Raw genomic sequence first — 20,127 nt, forward strand, 5'->3', positions numbered from 1 at the left:
CACAACATCCATCTCTATCAGCCCCTCAGGACCTATCAGCACCACTCCACCTCTTTACCTCTCATGTCTCCTTCCACCTCAGCACACATCATTCATCTGCCTACCTGTGGCCCAACACTCAATTCCACCAGCTCCCCGCCGCTCTAACAGCCTCTCATCCCACTTTCAACACCATCATCTTTTTTTTTTCAGATCCTCTTGCAGCTCTCATTCCATCCCCCCCGTACCAACCTCCCACCTCAATCAGTCTACCTTTGCCTAAAACCCTCTTATCCCTCTCTCTCACCCACTCATTCACCCTGTTATTTTGCTGTCCCGTCAGCCCGTAAAGAGCAGAATAGGAAGTATTACCCACCAATTTGGCTCCATTCACACCTGTCTGTGTTTGTATGTGGGTGTCTGGCCATGTCAGTGTCTGAATTTGTGTTGATGTCAGGGTTTAACTGATATGGCTCTCTGAAGACAATATTTGACTGTGTTTAAATTTGCCATTTTTCGCCACATGGAATGGAAAACAAGAAACTGCTTTTCAACTGAACACTCACCACACTAAAAGATTAAATCAATTTTATTCATATTTACCTCACATTACAAAACAATAAACCCCCAACCTCCTTAACTTTAAACCCTTACTGAAGGGAAAAAAAAAACATCCCACTCACTTAGGGGTAAGGGACACAGCAATTTCCAGCTGATACAAATGTGTTTTTAAATAGTTAATGTAGCTTAAGAAGTAGGAGAATGTTCGCAACCCATAAATGAACACTTAATCCTTCAGTTTCTCACAAACATTCAAATTCAAAATCACCAAATTTGGAGAAATATGGTTTCCACTGGACTGGAAGGGTATGAAGAAGTGTAATCTGATAACTATCTAGTAACTACAGCTGTCAGACAAATGTAATGGAGTAAAAAGTACAATATTTCCCTCTGAGATGTAGTGGAGTAGAAGTATAAAGTAGCATCACATGGAAATACTTAAGTAAAGTACAAATACCTTGAATTTGTACATAAGTACAATACTTGAGTAAATGTACTTAGTTACATTCCACCACTGCAGCTAAGTGTTGAATTCATTGACAGGTTAGTTATCTAAATATACCAAAGACAAAGAAATATGGATAGGCAGTGTTTTGTTATTATGGACCAAAACTCTCGAACAAGCTGCCATAAATACCCACCATACAACTTCTATAAATTCCTGTAAGAAACATCTTAATCTTGCTTTTAAGTAGTCTGTATCTCTGGCAATTATTGAATCTCACTGAAAGTTTGCTTGTTTCTTTTACTCTTATTTGAAATTTTATTCCTATTATACCCTGCTTTACTGAATTGTAATGCTTCATTCACCACCATCAAATTTATTTCTTACATTTTTTAAAAAACACTTCAATGTAAAGCACTTTGAGCTGCATTGTACGTATGAAAGTTGCTATAAAAATAAAGAATCGATTGACATGGACAGGGAGAAACCACACTGGTATTGGCTATGGATGACACTAAATGACTGAGTCAATATTTACTAACAAATGCACAGGTCTAAAAATGCACGTGTAAGTGTGCTTGAGTCTTTTTCCTTCTGTAGTTGCATATCATTCCCCACGTGTCATTTCAAGAAATTCAAATACGCTGCAACGTCCGTGCAGTGCTTCTGTTTTTAACCTCTTCTTATTTCTACACTCCCAGCCGCTCCTCCCCCAGGCTGTGTCTTGCCCCGCAGGGTTTCTACGGTTACCAGCTGAATCTGGAGCACAGTCGACCCCTCGTCCCACTCCTCCTGGATAATTAAACAACACTTCTTTTACTGCCTCTCGCATATTTGGAACGGCAAATCACCACATGCATATTCAATTGATTGGTTTTGATAACTGGGAAGGTGATTGTAAGCGCAATCACTGTTTCATCAGGAAGAGCGAGGGAGCGTTGATTGGGGAGTGGCAAGAGAGGGAGGTGATTTACTATTAACATTTAACAAAAAGCAAATGATAGTTTCCCATTTTGTCATTCAACCTGCTGCACTGTATGGTTGTGCTCTATCAACAAGAGGATTTCAAGTGGCATAGTAACCTACAACAGAACTCCAAGATGGATTTTAATTTAGGCTTGACACGCCTTGATCTCCTCCTTCATCACAGAACAAGTGGAGAATGGAGTACTCTGATCATCCAGTGTAAAAGCCTCACATTAAAATATACATCTTGAAAGAGGTGGAGAGTTTTATCATAATAGGAGGTTTAAATCTATGGGGTTTCCTGTCTCTGAATTCATACAGGGACTCGCTGATCACTGAGGTTGCACTCAGCAGCAGCTACACACGCTCATTGACTCACTTGGGCCCCTCACTCAATGGAGGAGTCGTGGTAGAAGGATTTTCTTTAAAATATGGTAATCCCTGACTGCAGCATGCTGCAGAGACAGTCAGCTGAAATCTGAGTTAAGGAGCGTACAGCGTAAGCTTCTAGAAAGATGGAGGAGCCTATTTAATGAGGTTAGTGACACTTGAGGAGTAAAGTGGAGTGAATTGGCTGATACTCAATTCCACTGCCCACTTGATCCTCAGATGCCACACAGAAACACTGAGCTAAAATCTTTCATATGTGTCATTTTGCAGATGATATGCTGCACTACATAGTTGTTTTTCCCTGTTTATATTTTTTCGTTTAGGCTATCTTACTTTCCTCGCTCTCTTGCAGATGCTTTTTGACAGGAATTGGCAGTGAATTTGCTTCACTACTACTATCAACACAATCCTAAATCTTGAAGGAGATGACAAATAGAGGGGACCGTAGTAAATTAATAACAATCATCTCATTTCCTCCCACTTTGTTCTGTCATTTTTATGCTTTGCTCTCCTCTGTGGCCTCAAAATGAAAGCACTCTTCAGGAAGGAATTATAATTGGTCTCTCACCAGTTAAAAGAAATTAATGTTTGATTTAAGCAGCAGCCGGGACTCATGCTTGCAGGCACTCTGTTTGTGTATGTGCGTGTGTGTGTGTAAGCTGGGAGAGGGGGGGAGGTGGCGCGTGTCTTGTCAGATCCCAAAAGGATGAATAAGAAGCTAATCTCCCTCTTCCAGGGAATTCTACCAGTGATGTCTGAGACAGTCCCGTCTCAGAGGGACTGGGAGTGCAGTGGAGTGTGCGCTTCCATCTCTCTACAATAGGATGTTTTCAGAGCATATTTGACTGTTATCTTGGCAGATAGAGATAGACATAGTTTCTCTTCAAATATGAACTATGCACACCTATCTAGGTGTGCAAATACAGACACACCCTCACAGTCCTGGATCCTTATTTATTTGGACCATTGAGCCTTCATGCACCTAGTCCTGATTTGTGTGACATTCACGCTGTGTTTGTTATCTTTCAAAGCAGGTTTGCTCGACGTAAACAACAACAGGGAAGCCCTGGTGCCCATGCATGCATGTTAGCAGGTGTGTTTGTGTGTATTTCTGTAAGTGTTTGCAGGTGTGTATGCAAAATCACACAGCATGGAGAAGCTCTGATAAAAACCCTCTCTCAGACTCCCATGGTATTCTATCTTGACTTGCTTGGAATTAAGTTTGCCCCATACAGAAATTCCTTTGTTTACCCCCCAGAGAGAGCGTCAGCTACTTCACCCCTTGCCTTGAGTGAAGGGGGGGTACGTTAACCATTTGAGGAATGTGAAAGGTGCGGGAAAAAGCCTAAGGGAAGGGTGAGTCTGGTGACTGCATCATGTGTTTTGAGGCTTGATGGGGGGTGGTCGTAGTTCCAGGGTGCAGAGAAAGGTCAGAGAGATCAGTCAAGCTGAGAGCTTCTCCTGTTACAGTGGTGTCTAGACCGGTTACTACTGTTTCTACCTACCTTTTTGTTTGGATTATTATTCAGTGATAATGATAAAACACAACACTGATAACTATGGTCATTTGAATTTTTTTTTCGGTACCAAAACAGTGACCGGTAATCTCATTAGTCACGATTACTTAGTTATGAGAATAAGCACACGCTAAAGGATTTCAGCCCGGATTTTCAAGTCCCTCCAAAAATTGTAAAAGATGATGAAAGCATCTCAACAGTTGTTAATTTGACAGAGTGCACAGTAAACTGGGCAGCCACACATTTCTCTGTTCTGTATTTCTCTGTTTTGTGTCTTGAGGTTATGCTAGCCCATTGTTGCTAACTTTGGAGCTAAACACCTTTACTTTTCCAGCATTTAGAGAAACAACAGACATGACTTTTTAGCATTTATTAACTGACACACTGTCGTCTGTACTGTACATTTACTGCCAGACTGACAACTTACTACTAACCTTTTCCTCTGCCCTGCTAGCATCCACCATAACTTCTCCGCCCCTCGCAAACATACTCGTCAACAGAGCCACACTACCAGTGGTTTCCCAGGCAACGACAGAGGTTGACTCACATACTGGAACAGTGCTGCTCAGAGACTCCCAAACGCTATCAAATATTAAAAAAAAATTTTTTTCAACAGGGGTATTTTGAATACACCCCCGTTGTTTTCACAGGTAATTTGTTAGTCTGTCCCTCCCGTCGCAGGAAATAATGGATTACTCCTGGAAAGCTGTTGATGTAGCACTTTTCTCCTTATGAAAATAACACGGAGATTATTCGACCAATGAGAATTTAGTCGGATGAGAGCATATCGACCAACTAATCGACCAGTCGACCAGCAGACTACAGCCCTACTAATCACTGAGAATAACAACAACACTACAAATATTTTTTTCTAATAGCAAAACTTCAAGACTAAAACAACTGTTTAATTCCTCTATGTGAAACATGTTGAAGTGTTGCCTCCATCTATTAGAGCACTAAAAAACAAGAGATAAAATGCTTTATTTATAGATGGGATCTTTTTCACATAAAGTATGTTAGAGAAAAAAATGTTCAACAGGTAATTTATTGTTAAAAAAGACAACAGTTTACACATATACCAGCAGTCATTTGCATTTCTATGCTCTTGCAAAAAATGTGTTGTTGTGGGTGGAGTGCAAAAAACAGTGTTTAATAATGTGAAAGGTAATTATGATTAATTTATTTATTATGATTGATTTATGTTGGGTTGTAGTCCTTTGGGAAAAAGATGAAGGACCTGTCATAAAAGCGCTTGATGATTTCATAATCGAAATTCAACAGCCGCCCCAGCATGCGGTCTAGTCTATGACAGCTTTAAAAAAGCAATGAGACAGGTTTTGCTTGACATCGCTCACAGTACAGTGGGGTACAGTAGTGCGCGTCCACGTCATGTGCGGTTTGAGTCTGGAGAGCTGATCTGTGTGTCATGTTGGGCGGAGCTGCGAGACAGGTGCAGAGATGAAAAGATTGGCGGGGAGGGAGGGGAAGTAGGGTGTGCCTTCTCCATGGCTGTTCTGACAGGCCTTTGGTATTTTTCCAAAGAGCTCGAATGCATGTGTGTGTGTCGGAAAAACCTGCTCACATTTCTCTTGGGATTGTTGCAGGTGTGTGTGACTGGAAGCCTGCCTTTATACCGTTGTACTCTTGTGTATGGCAGAAAAAACGACTTGCTTGCGTGTGCGTTTGTGTTCATGTGTTAGGTGATCGACGTGAGAGCCTACAAGTGTTGAGGATCTTTCGAACGCAGCTGTGGCAACCTGGCAGAGTTTGACAGCTCCAGCACAGAGTTGTTTCTGACAGCGTAGTTAAGTGGCACATCCAGTCCCGATGTGATGCTCAGTTCCTCTCTGCTCTCCCTCTGATTTTGTGTCAATTATACTCAACCACTCTGTGCTTGGAAAGCAGCAGATCTGCTATTCAACCATATTGTTAAAACAAAATAAAATTCTGTGTTAAATAAATAAAATCTAGAGTTTAAAATGAAGTGAAGGCACTGAGTTTTTAGTAAGACATTTAACCAGTGTGGAATTTTAGTTTCAACATGTAATTTTTCTTTGTCCCCTCTTGGTGTCTGTGTATGCGTGTGTGCGTGTGCTCGTGTGTGACTGGGCATGTCTGCATGGTAATGATGCTTGGGCGGCTGTTACGCCAGCCATTGTGTTAATACACACTCTCAATGTGTTAATATACTGCGAGAATGAGAGCGAGAGACCGAGAGAAAGAGAGCGAATAATTATGTTTCCCCTTTTGTCTCGACTCCCTCAATTAAGCCCGGAGAGAGGCAGCCAGAGCACATGTCTACTTATCCACTTAAAGCTCAGCAACAATAGGCCCCCCCCCCCCCCCCCCCTTTAATTTCTCTCTATCTGTCTCTCCTTCTCTCTCCTGCTCATCTCTTCCTCCCCCTGTTTTCTCACTTTTTACGTGTCTAACTTCTATTCATAGCACAGTACCCCAATATTTTTTTTCTTATGCTTTCCCCTCTGCACCGACCTCAGTGCCCTCCCTCCTCATGAGTTTCGCCTCCAGCCTTTCCTCACCTCTCAGCTCTACGCGGGTTCAGCAGAGAGCACACCCCCCCCCCCCCTTCTCCATCTCCCATGCCTTGCTGCAGGGCACGGGAAGAGGAAAAAACGAAGAGACTAAACATTTTAGACTGTACACTGCCAGAGGAAAGATAATGGTTTGATTTCCCCCATGTTGTGTCAGACGGTATTGTTTTGTTTGTTTGGTCTGTGTGTGTGTTTTTCACTTCTTTTACGCTAAACTCTAAATCAGACAGAAATATAGATGAACTATGGCCTGGCAACAGCAATCTATCTATCTATGTATCTGTTTATTCTATCCCATCTAGTCCTATGTTTGCACTTACTGTTGACACATTTTATTGATTCCAGATGTAAAATGAAAGCAGGACTGACTCAAAAATACATATCCAGCACCTGTCAAGCATTGTGTGTGCACCATACTACCTGTATGTGTGTCTCTGTTTGTTTTTTGGGGGATAGGTTACCAGCATGTGGGTTGCGATAAGTCTCATCAGGCCGGATAGGACGGAGGAGGGATGAGAATGAAAGGGCAGTGTGAGATGCAGCGGAGAGGAAGAGGAGGAGAAGGATCAGGGTCAAGTTTATGTAACTGCTTCCCACAGCTGGGGTGAAATGTGCTGCAGTGGCTACTTTTAAATACACGAAGACGTGTACTGACATGGTGCAATGTCACAGTTGACCAGTGAAGAGAACACTATGTATGTCTTTCACGCATTTGCTCAGCTATGGCCCTCGCTTCTGTTTTTGCCCTTCGTGCTTCTCCTTTTCTGAACTCTCATTTCTGTCTTTTCCCAGAACTGTAACATGGTTGATTTATCAAATTTCTTCCCCAGAGAGTAAACAACTGATCGTTATCAATAATGAAAACAGCAGCTGTAGTCAAATGAGTGAATTTATTAGTATGTTCATACCAGACCTGTGGGAACAAATTGATTATGCTTCTTTTGCATAATGTCCAGTTAAAATAACTCACCAGATGTGAAGGATCTGAACAGACCTCTGTACTTATTGACATCTGCTTTGCAATTGATAAAGGACCCATTTCTCTCCCTTTTAGTTTTTTGCATAACAGCAAAATTATTTTCATGCTTAGCGGACAAATGTTTGCAGCATTCTCATCTGTCTGTGAACTGAAAATATGCACGAATCTACACACAAGCAACCATGCTTGCACTTGCATACCTCCAAACTATATATAGCACATAATGGAAATCATGGTCTACTTTAAACAGCTCAGGGCAGGTATTAGGGAAAATTAGGTTGTGTTGGCAAGGATCATTTATTTGAGTCTTAAGCAGAAAATCATACTCCATAGCTGCTTTCATCTCCTGTCATTTTACCAGCAGTGTGTGTGTGCATGCACATCTCTTTGTCTGCAGGGAGACAAGGGGTGTTTTCTCAAAATGTTTAGTAGTCATGCCCACACATGCCTGTATGGTTTCTGGTTGGCAATGAGTTTCAGGGTGCAGTTCAAAGAAACTGTGGTTGTTTGTGAGTTTTTTTTCCCCCCTCAGGCTCAGACAATACCTCTGCGCTTTGTTTCTGATGATCTGAGAGTTTGTATATGTGTGCATTTCAATGTGTTTCTTGTTTGTCTGCTGTTTTTACTCGCCTTACTGCATTATCTTAACTCCAGGCCTTCTGACCACAGTGTCTGTTATTCCCTTTCATCCCGTATACTCTCTCTCATCCTATAGGCTTCCTCTCAAGCGTTTTATATGACATACCTAGCAGATCCTCCGCAGTAGTTTCAGAAGTACCATCCTCTTCTCGTCTTCCCTCTTCCTCACCGTGTCGTCTGACACATCGGGTCACTTTGAAGTTGTGAGAGCTCCACTGAAACACTCTCTCTTCTTGTTTGTCTCAGGGCAACACCGACACCACCGTTCAAGGATGTATGGAGGATCATGCAGTCGGTGAAAGATGACGCAGCAATAATGTGGGGATGCCGGTGAAGCAGCTGTTTAACCACAGGTAATCACAGCTTTTACAACTTGATTGGATTTATTTTGTATTGATATTTTAAATCCTACCCGTTTTTAGCAATAATTTTACTTGCTTCAGTATATTCCTGCTTGTCTCGTTTCACATGATATAGAAACAAGTAACAGTAAAGTGATTTTTGTATTCGTTTTTCGTGGTCAGTACCAGATTACTTATCACAACAGATTTTTGTCTCGTTAGAAGAGATTCTTTCTCTGCAGTTTTGAGCCCACACTGAGAACCTGATGGTGTGGGTTTGATGATGTGTGACTCACAGAGGACCAACTGATCTGACAGCAGTTGACTCAGCAGCTCCATGTGCTTATATAATAGAACATGAGGTGAAGCAGGATGCTGAGATAACGTTGTGATCAACAGAATGCAGCTAAAAAGGGATTTCTTTTGGGAATTCAGCTAATGGATGATTTTAAAAGCAGAGAGGGAAAGAAGTGAGATGGAGCTGCAGTAGGATTAGGCGATCCTTCCTTGTTTCAACTAAGCTGATAACCATTCATGAATGTTTGGGATAAAAAGGGCACAGTGCAGTTTTGAATTCAACATTTATTTCTACATATGTTAGATTAAATTGTAACTTTTCAAAGTACGAGGAAAGGAAATGTTGGCATTTTAAATTTTTGATTTTTATTTTGTAGTCACTAAAAAGTGAATGTGATTTTGATGCATTCTAAAAAAAAATAGCTGTGTTTAAGCTTAATTTTTTTGTAAACTTGAGTGTTTTTCTTCTTACTGTGGTACTCCATTTAATTGAATTGTTCTAGGCAAATTACCAAACATCAAGGTCAGTTGAAGTAGCCAAAAACTGGCAAGGGAATTTCCACCTCAATTGAGGATACCTGATCCCTGATCTCATTTGGCCACTCATTTGGAGCTCAACCCTACAAAGCACTCAGAGAGATCATGGATACCTTTGACCTACCGCCATCAGTTAATGGGCCATCAAAGGTTACTCACTCATCCAGCGCAGAGATCGACATGGTTTTTAGAAATAAAACGTGAAACAGTAAACAGCCCGTTTAACATAGTTACTTGTCTGTCAGATCATAATTTGAATCTCAATGTAGAAATCTCTGTAAAATCAGGTTAAACTTTCTTATAATCCTTCTTTATTTAGAGAGTAGGTTAGTGCCTTAAGTCTTTTTGACAATAGAGGCAGAGCGCAACGCGTCATACTCTGAAAACCATACCCACCGGAGGGTAAAACAATCGGCGCCCTAATATGCAACCAAGGGCTGAAACAGTAATATAAAAACAAACATTAGATTTCAGTATGTCAAAGGACTATTTTATCACCCTATGTCTACCAGATAGGAAAAGGTACATTGACAAACTCAATATTGTCAGTCTATCCTTACCTTGCTTGCTGGCAAACATAATACATACAGTAGCTTTCTGATTTATCTACATTCCACTATAACAGAAGTTGCATACTGTCAAAATGCTAGCCATTGTTAGCTGTTGTTAGCAATACCAGTTGATAACAACACATTACAAAGTATTTTGCGAATACAAACACTGTGGCAACATGTCCACAGATCGAAGTCGAATAGTTCTGTGTATGTCTGATTAATAAGACACAAATAAGACAGAAGTGAAAATAAACAGTATATTACTACAGCTTTCACTATAGTTGATGTAGCAGCCATCTTGGATTTTGAGGTTAGGGTTGGTGAGGTTCTTCCGACTTTCTGACGTTGAAATCTGACGTCAGGGGGCATTCCTGTTGAAATTTCCAACTGGGAACTCGAAATTCCGGACTTCCCAGTTCAAATGGAACACACCAAAAGTCAATTGAGAGCAATGAATTGTTTTCCTCTCCGGCGTGGGAAGGACTTAATTGCGCTCTATCCCTATGCCATTACAGAGCAAGACTATAACAGTTCAGTAAAGATTTAAAAGCAGATTGTATATCTATGCACTGAAAACCCATAGCCTAAATTAAGGGATATTGGGAAGATTTCTAAGATGTATGTATTTCACAAACACCTCTTCCTATATTTGCAGTTGAATCATGGGAAATGTGGAGAGTCAAAATGGGGTCAGTGGTTTCAACGGCGATGTGACGGGACACCTCTCCCGCAAGCACACGTCACGCTCCCTCCGTCTCTCCAACAAGCAGCCGATCACCCGCCGCTCCCGGACCTCTTCTTCAGTGAAACAGGAACACAGGAACTCCGAAGCCTCAACTCGCTCCTCCAGCACCCCTAGCATCCCACAATCCTTAGCAGAGAACGGACTAGAACCTTTCAACGCAACAGATGCGTTTGGTGATTTTGGCATCAGCCCTCACTGGACACAGCGCGTTGCTATGACAATGAGGCCGGAGTCCTATCAGCATGATGACGACCTCTTGGCCACACCAACTCCTGAAACCTCAGAGGCGGACACTGTCGCTCACGATGGAGGAGAGGACTCCATGGGGGAGGGGGATGGAGACGTTGTTGGAGAGGAAAGGTACCTCCAACGAATGACTGAGGGTCCCCAGGAGGGAGGGAGTTTCAAAAAGAAGCGGTCAAAGTCAGCGGACATGTGGAGAGAGGACAGCCTGGAGTTTTCTCTGTCTGACCTGAGCCAAGAGCATCTGACCAGCACTGAGGAGATGATAGATGGAGGAGAGGAAGAGGAGGAGGAGCAGTTCACACTCCCCAGAGGCACTGCAGGTGAGGATGGCAAACACACGCAGGGCTGTGCTGTGCCATTTATTCTCTATTTATTGTAGACAGTTTTTGTAAATCGACAGAATTTATGTCCAATTTTCTCATGTTCTCAATCAGAAACACATCTTTCATAGTTAAAAAGAACACCATTGTCGTTGTCGACAGCATTGCAAAGCTATTTGCATGGTCCGAAGTTAAATCTTGGCTGACATATTGCTGTATATTTCTCATCTTGAATCGATACGGTGGATGATAAGTGGCTGGATTTCTTCTTTCTATATTGTTTCCAGAAAGCACCACTGTAACTGTCTAAGAGAATAGTGACTGATGGTGGAAAAAGAGATCATATACGTGTATATCTGTGCGTGTGTGCAGTGGTGTTAGCTTGATTTGCTCCACTTTACAGATGATGAGGGGGAGGAAGGTGGGAAAAATTGCAGAGACTCACCGAGCAGGGAAAGAATGATTTTAGAAAGTCTACTGATTGAAGGTTAGCAGGCATCCATCAGTTGCAGCAGTTCAGTTGATCACAGGGTTGTTAGCTTAACCGGCGCTGTGCAGGAGCTGCTGGAGTTCAACACAACAGCAGGTGGTAGCAGGTAACATAACTGCTGAAGGTCTAAGCGCCGCCCCAAGTGGTTGGCTAGCTCAGTTCAGAATAGATGATGGGGCTGCTCCACACACACACACACACACACACACACACACACACACACACACACACACACACACACACACAAACACACACACAGATTCACACTCAGTCATAAAAAATCATACAAATTTACAGAAGGACACAGATACATGGAGATGGTTAATTTACAATGTCAAATGTGGCAAAAGTAATCTGAAAGTAATCAGAATACACTCTGTAACCTGCCTAACCTCACACTCCCACACACAAAAAATATGCACACCCACTGCCCTTCAATAACCACCTGTGTATGTTCCAGGCTCAGCTGAAAGGGCATCGTCTCTGGACCATCTGTGCAGCCAGCAAAGTCCGGGCCTCAGGGGGCAAAGGAGCCGCTACACTAAAAACCGGAGAGAAGCCGAGTGCGATGGAGATGGAGAAGGGGAGGAGGGGCTGATGTCTCCTGAGGAGGACAGTGGCGGGTATGGAGCTTTTACGCTCCCTTGCCGGCGTTCCCACTGCCTGTCTGAGGGCTTGGCAGGGCTCGGCATCACAGCTGCACCATGCCCTGCTTTCCAGGGACGACGCGCACAAACAACTCAGGTTAGATAGCGCTCACATTTCATGAATATATGAATAAATATACAAAACAGACGAAACAGGTTAAACGTTTTTTTTGCCTACCTTTTCCTGTTATTCTGTCTTGTCTGCCTCTCCTCTCTGAAATGCAGACCCATTTATGTAGATTTTGTTTACCAGTAGAATCCAGGAAGTTCAGAGTGTCCACAGACATGACAAGGGTCACCAGTCAATCCAGCAATTAACATTTTGTTGACAACCAGAGACATTTCCTGTGTGTGTTAATGCTCCGTGCTTGTGTGTGTGCATCCGAGTATGTGTGTATATTTGCGTAGTAGAGAAGTGGATTACATTCAGAATGAAAGTCGCTCTGGGGCTACTTGTCCAACACTGGCATGGTTTCTCCATTCGCCCTCCAGAAATTGCAGCATTAATGCATAATATCTTTCATTCCCCATTCACTAAGCACACACACACTGTCCTAACAAACACGAGTATACACACACAGACATTTTGAACATAATTTTCTTACAATCTTACAAAAGAAGATGCACTCAAAGGGTAAAAGAAGCAGCAAAGTCACATTAATGCATCACCAAGAAGCCAGTTAGTAAGAGAGTCAATGGACAAAAACAACACTACATCAGTAGAATAAAGAATGTTCATGTGCTTTCTGTAATATTCATGTGTCATTGATGAAAAAAAAAAAAAGTTTCCCAGTAAGAAGGAACTATTCGGGACAAAAATAGCGAACCAGGCTTTTCTTTCAACTCATTCCCAGAACCCCCAGGCACCCTTGGATAGCAGAGCACCCTAAGTGCTTATTATAAATTCATCTAGCCAGGCTGAGGGGGTTGTTAGACCGGATATAAATAGACCGACAACACAGCAAAACAAAGAGAAAAAGAACAGAGGGAGACTCTATTTGATGAAAGAAAAGTGTGAAAGCACAGAGAATCTCTCACTCAAAGTAAAAAGCTTTCTTTCAGCAGAAACGCATGGCTAACGTGTGCACACAAACACAAAACGCACCCATATACATACACACACACACACACACACACACAGACACACACACATAAAGCCAGAAACCCCTTGTGTAGCATTAGCTGTTAGGTTGGTTCTTGCAAATGGAGAGAAATAACCTCTTTTTTTATATAGACTGGCAGATTGGTCATTTGTTCAGTTTTCACTTTAGGTTGTTACTTCTCTGTGTGTTTCACTAGTTTGTGTGCATGTATCAGTTGCTGTGTATTCATTAGTATGCCATAAGTCAATCAGTTCTGATAGTATCCCTCTTCTTCTGTCTGACAGGACATTTCAGGTGTTTTAGGCGAGGGAAGTGAGTATGGTGACAGTGGCATCGACGGTGTCACCACGGAGATAGATGGGGACGGAGAGTTGGTGTCACGACGCTGTAAGGCCATGTCAGCGTCTTTCTCAGTGTACTCGGCGACCGAGAGCAGCGTATTCAACGGCAGCGACAGCGGAAGCAGCAGCGCAGGAGGAGGAGAAGGAAGAGGCGGCGAAGGAGGCAGGGGTGGAGTTTACGAGAACTTCCGGAAGGAGCTGGACAATCAAGCCTGGGTTAGTCACTTTACTTGTGTGTGTGTCTGTGTGACTTTACAAGTATCAATGATAAATCCAACGTGTTTGTTATCACTCAACTCTCCCATCAATCTTTCGTCAGACACATCAGGGCCGGGACTGCACGGAGGAGGCGGGCTCTGCTGTAAGTGATGAGCAGAGCAGCGGCACGCTCAGTAGTGCTTATCCATCGGACGCTCTGATGGGCTGTGCACAAGGCACGGTCAGGAAAGCAGGGGCTTTGGCTGTGAAGAACTTCTTGGTTCACAAGAAAAACAAGAAGGTGGAACCTGCAACGAGACGCAAGTGGAAACACTACTGGGTCTCTCTGAAAGGTGTTGCATAGACTCTCATACTTTCATGCTTTAGACACTTTGGGCTTTTTACCTGTATTCAATGGTTTACAATGTAGAATGACAGGAAATGTGGGGATTGGAGGCAGAGAACATTGTGGTTACATGGCGTGACACACACTGTCATCTATGCTGTAAAAATGCTGAAATGCTGAAAATGAAATAAACCAATGCATGTATTTAGTTACCTAGATAATTATAGCAATAATCATTAACAATGACTTAAAACTGAGATCCTAATATTGGGCTAAAATCATCAAAACCTTTATTTCAAACACATTCTTGCAGCTATAATGTCGCATTCAGATAAACATCTTAACCTGACCCCAGCCTGTTTAATCTCTCACTCTCTCTCTCCTTTTAGACTGTAATCACATCAGTCTTAACATCGTCCATGCCCTCTGCTGTCACCTCTACTGTCCTCTCACACCCTCTTCTGTGTGGGCTTACATTTCCTTCACTCGGCCTCATCACAATTTAATTTTACGGTGGCATCCATGTCTAATCCAATCTCGTCCTCTTGAAATGCATAAGATACAACATCTGCAGCCGCATTCTTGCCTGCCTCCACTCCTTATATCCACCCTTTCTAAAAATAAATAAATCTGATTTTTGTATTTCAGATCACACTGTAAATTTGTATATTAAATCATCGTTTTGATTCGCTAGTAATAAAATGACTTTTCCTGTCTTTCTTTTTTCCCTACGTCTTTCTTTTTTCATCCGAACTCCTCAAGGCTGCACTCTTTTCCTGTATGAGTCAGACGGACGTTCGGGGATCGACCATAACAGCGTTCCTAAACATGCGTTGTGGGTGGAGAACAGCATTGTCCAGGCTGTACCTGAACATCCTAAGAAAGACTTTGTCTTCTGCCTTAGCAACTCAGTAGGAGATGCCTTCCTCTTCCAGGTGAGAGAGACACTGGTATTTGAAACATCCATCTGACATAACAGTGCCCTTCCTTACATAACAAATGTTAACATACAATTAAGACTGAAACAACAGTTCAACAATAGTATTTCACACACACACACAGCTTTCAGTCCAGACATTTCAGTGTTTCTTGGGACTACATAAAGACAGCAGATCACCAACAGAGACAAAAATGGATGGGAATAAGAAAAGACCTCATTTCCCCTGGGGCAGTTGTGTGTGTGTGTGTGTGTGTGTGTGTGTGTGGCACACAACTACATGACATTTAGCCATGTGTGGGAGATAAACCAGTTGTGTGTCCATGTGTTTGTATTTTGTCTGACGTGTTTAAAGGCCACACTGTCATACTGTGACAGTGATCCACCACAGTGACCATTGTGTAATATTAAAATGTGTCTATTTATATTCATAGTAGCTGTCCACAGTGACATTCAATCAATGAATGATAAGATAAGTAATAAAATGAGGATGAGATTATAGTGACCACCCTCTCCCAGAGGCTAATAATGGGACTTGTGTATCAATTCTTTCAGCTGTCAGTTTCTTAATTTCTTTTGCTTGCTATTGTTACCTGTTTTCTAAAGCTCTCCGACTCGTCCTTCACCTTTTCTTTCCTCCTCTCAGACGTCAGGTCAGACAGAACTGGAGAACTGGATCACGGCGATCCACTCGGCATGTGCCGCCGCTCTTGCTCGGCAGCACCACAGGGAGGACACGGTGCGGCTGCTGCGAACGGAGATCCGCAAGCTGGAGCAGAAGATCGACATGGACGAGAAGATGAAGAAGATGGGAGACATGCAGCTGTCCACCGTCACCGACGCCAAGAAGAGGAAGACAATACTGGAGCAGGTATGGTCAAATAGATTAAAGCTGATGTATGTACAGTAACATCAGGCAAGGTCAAAAATCAAAAAGTCTTTTTTCATATTATTGGGCTGCAAAATAGTCGTATTTTATGTCCATGCGATGCTGATATGAACCAGGTTTGTGATCTCATGTGTGGAGCATCCTACTGAGTGTCTTTAGCACCCAGTTAAGTTGAAAACACCTAGGGAGCTTAACAGATGCACCACTTCGTACCTTTGAACTGCACTGACGCTCTCACACACACTGAAATCGCAGCACTAAATCATCTTTACTGCATGCCGTCATCCGGTTAAAATGTTCTCAAGAAGTACTCGCAACCACAGATGTTTTCAAATATTCCGACTGGTGCTCATTTATGAACGCATGCAAGTGCAGCATAATGCAGAATATTCATAACACATGTCGAAACACACGCAGCGCATACACGAGCAGGCAGGTGAACCGGAAATCTCTCTGCTAATCCTTCTATATTTAATACCTGTTTGGAAACAAGCCACAGCTGGAACTTTTCATGAAACACAGTGTATGGCTTTAGTACATCTTAGTCCATGCATGTCTGGAGTTGTTGCTGAATGTTAAAAATGTAAATTGTATGTAAACATTGCAAGAGAGCTTAAGAATGTGTGCACAAACAGCAGGCTTCCTTGCGTGAGTAAGCCTCTGTGTCTTTGTATGTGTGTGGCATTCGATTGATAGTCAGTCAAGGAAAGCCATATTACATAAAAAAAAGTCACCAGGGAGTGGTTAATATCAGTCATGCAGAACGCTTCTCATTTCTATGACAACACTGGTATTTTCATTGCCAACTTTAAAGACACATTAACTAGAATTATGTAATCAATAATCATTTTATGTTGAATTTACGATTCAAAGAAAGATCTGTTGTATTCATTTGCATTAAGCTGTGGAACAAATAGGTAAAGGGCTCAATTAGGGAAAGAACAAATGCAAATTAAGTCTATTTTGTGTTTCATTGTGAGTGTGCGTGTGCTTCACCTCCCACGGCCCACCCTGTGATACATTGTACATAGTGCAGCAGGTTGGCGACTGGTGGGGGTTGTGCCGGTGAGTAATACCTCTCCACAGGGGCTTCTGCACTCCCACGCCTCACTCCTCCTGGAGCGACCAAATAACCACCTCACTCAGAATGATCTCTTATGCATATTTTATCTTTTTTTTTTTTTTTTATCTTCATCACTGCTGTGGTTTTCATCAGTGGCCGACTGATGAGCCTCAGAGCCTTTCCATAAATAATTCTGGATCTAATCAGAAAAGTTTGCTTATGTTGCATAATCACAAATCCATCCCTTTCACTGTTTTCCCATCTCTCCCTCTGTTAGATCTTCCTGTGGGAGCAGAACTTGGAGCGGTTTCACATGGATCTGTTCCGCTGTCGGTGCTACCTGGCCAGCCTGCAGGGCGGCGAACCCCCCAACCCCAAACGCCTGCTGGGCTTTGCTTCACGTCCCACCAAGTTGGCCATGGGTCGACTGGGCATCTTCTCTGTCTCTTCCTTCCATGCACTGGTAAGATTACAAATGCCCGTGCACACATTCACACACACGTTTTTAGTACTCGTGGCTGACTCTTCATTCCAGCTGTCTCCACAACCTGCTGCAATTTTACTCTTAAACCTAATCGGAGCTCCTTAATCTGAAACTCACAACTTTGCCCCATGTGTCTCTACATGTTCTGTGCATGTGAAGTTTCCCGATTGCCGACCCCCAATACCAACCCAGCTTGTAGAGTGGGTGTTTTTATCTGGCCGTTAGAGTGAGTGTCTTGTCACATACAGTACACCCACTGAAAGCAAGAATTTCTGCTTGCCTGACAAATGTGCAAACTAATAAACACGTATGTAGCCTGGGGTTAAAACACACTACAACTTAACATTAGGAGCAATCAGGAATAGGGAAGCTATATAATGAACCCCCTCTCCCGTATTAGCTTTGCACACACGCTACTGTGTTAGCCCTGTACAGCTGTCCTGAAATAGCTGTGCAGATATATTGATATGATTCCGAGTGCCAACACTGGCCTAAAGCTAGCAAGGGTGTTACCCAAATTTTGCAGCTAAATATGGCCTTATTGTATTTCTCTGGAGTCAGAACATAAGTGTGCAGTCGCTGTGAATCAGCTGTCTACCTGGGAAGAAACACAGCTTTAGGTCACAGAAATACTTTAATGTTATATTTGTTAACACTTATATTGGCACTGGTTGTAACTTCAGGCTTGTTCTTTCTTTTAGCCCTCAGTTGTCTCACATTTTGTACTGCCAATAGAATCCAATAGATCTTTATTAGTAGTGAAACTCACTACAGCTGTAGCATATTTAGTGTCTGTTGGCATTGCTGGGTAACTACAACAGAAATCATCACCTCACTGCTGCATTCTTTCAGTTGTAGATTTGACTCTGACAGAGTGTTGAAAAATTTTTTCTTATTTCATTTACTCTGTGCGAAGTCATTTTGAATGCTGTTCTCAACTGCAACACTTGACAGAGAAAGTAAGGCTGAAAATCGATGATATAACCATTTAACCTCAACCCTGACCTAAACCTAATTTCAACCCAAAAGTCAAGTGTAACCTGTAACCTGTCTTACCTGAAAGTAAAGAGAAAAAAAGTTGTCCTTGCTTTGGAGAACTATACTCGTCATTTTATCTTTGCAAGGACACCTACACATGCCATCTTCACCTCATAACATTCAGATCATTCTCCTTACAGATCATACTCTTTACCGTCTGTCATCATTGCCTGAAACAAAAATGGAAACAAAGCATTCTGCCAATTTGTTCTCCTCTACTGGTGCTGACTGCTTTAGCCTGTGGCTAAGAGCCGAGTCATTCGCTCAGTGCTCTGCACCACGCTCTTGTTGTCACCTTGAGCGCTCCTAGAATGTAAAGAATGAAACATAGATGGAATGATCTATATGCTGTTTTGTATCAGCTGTAAACTCTGCCAAACATCATCCAGGAAACAAAGAGCAGAGAGGAGAGAAAGTGGTGCAAACAATCTCTGTAGACCAGTTGGATACAAGCAGACCATCAAACCAAACACACACACACACACACACACACACACACACCACACACACACACACACACACACACACACACACACACACACACACACACACACACATACAGACACATCAGAGGTTGATAGTGTTTTTTTTTGTGATTGGTGGATCAATATGAACTCTGTTAGTAAGCTGCCATCCCCGAGGCACTTTCCCACAAACAGGCTTAACACTCTCTGCCGACCCCCCCTTTTCCTTTCACTGCCTACATCCTCACTTCCTTTGTCTCTCTCTCTCTCTCCGTCTTACTCTATATCCTTCTCCTTATCTGCCTTATTTTCCTCCCTACTGTCTGTCTTCACCATTTCCTCTTCTCTGTCTCACGCCATGTCTGTTTTTCCCATCTTTTTTGTTCATAATTAAATTCAATTTTCTCCCAGATTTGACTTTTTTTTATTAGATTAGTTGAATACTGCTATAAATAGGCACATTTTTTTGGGGGGGGATAATCATCTATTTGCCACGTGTACTGTACGAATGAACTAAATGAAAAATAAATAAATGAACAGAATAGGAGACAGAAGTTGGTAAATAAGTAATGAAATGGAAACAACATTAAAATTAACCAATTCATACAGCTGATGGCAAAACATTAACACTCTTCTTTTTAAGCTCTCAACTGTTTTTTACTGTCACAAAAGGAACATCTCAGTTTCTTTTTATCTTTTAATCTCCACAGTAACTCCTTGTATTCATCAGGGTTGTTATTATCCACTGCCAAAAGATAAATCATAAAATAGGCAGTAAAAAGGCCTCTTACGCGCTGCTTACATAAGAAGAGTCTTGGAGACAGTTTGACCTATTATGTTTGATGTGTGTGTGTCTCATGAGCGCTGACTGGTGAGAAGCCCATCATACGCCCACACGAGTACAGCATGTGCTTGTGTGTGCACATACGCACATGTGCGTTAAAGGATGTATTTCTGCGCCATATACTAAGGTCGGAGTGGTAGTTAAATGTGAATTAACCCAGAAATGTCAAGAGCGGTTTCCTTTTGCATGTTTACTAGGTCATTGAAGGAGACGAG

At 42.3% G+C, this 20,127-nt stretch overlaps 1 protein-coding gene across 4 annotated transcripts in view; it reads left to right on the forward strand.

Annotated features, from left to right (window-relative positions):
• Positions 1 to 20,127, forward strand: part of tiam1a (TIAM Rac1 associated GEF 1a) — a 77,074-nt gene that overhangs the window by 27,095 nt on the left and 29,852 nt on the right. For all 4 annotated transcript variants that reach the window (XM_042430444.1, XM_042430446.1, XM_042430445.1 and 1 more), the window contains 8 exons: positions 8,275 to 8,381; positions 10,413 to 11,068; positions 12,019 to 12,302; positions 13,593 to 13,865; positions 13,969 to 14,200; positions 14,956 to 15,128; positions 15,777 to 16,001; positions 17,360 to 17,545. In XM_042430444.1, the coding sequence (XP_042286378.1) occupies positions 10,420 to 11,068; positions 12,019 to 12,302; positions 13,593 to 13,865; positions 13,969 to 14,200; positions 14,956 to 15,128; positions 15,777 to 16,001; positions 17,360 to 17,545 (2,022 nt within the window). In that variant the 5' untranslated portion in view covers positions 8,275 to 8,381; positions 10,413 to 10,419. The remainder of the gene's footprint in view (positions 1 to 8,274; positions 8,382 to 10,412; positions 11,069 to 12,018; positions 12,303 to 13,592; positions 13,866 to 13,968; positions 14,201 to 14,955; positions 15,129 to 15,776; positions 16,002 to 17,359; positions 17,546 to 20,127) is intronic.

This window comes from Thunnus maccoyii, chromosome 13 (assembly GCF_910596095.1).
Source record: "Thunnus maccoyii chromosome 13, fThuMac1.1, whole genome shotgun sequence".
Taxonomy (NCBI): domain Eukaryota; kingdom Metazoa; phylum Chordata; class Actinopteri; order Scombriformes; family Scombridae; genus Thunnus; species Thunnus maccoyii.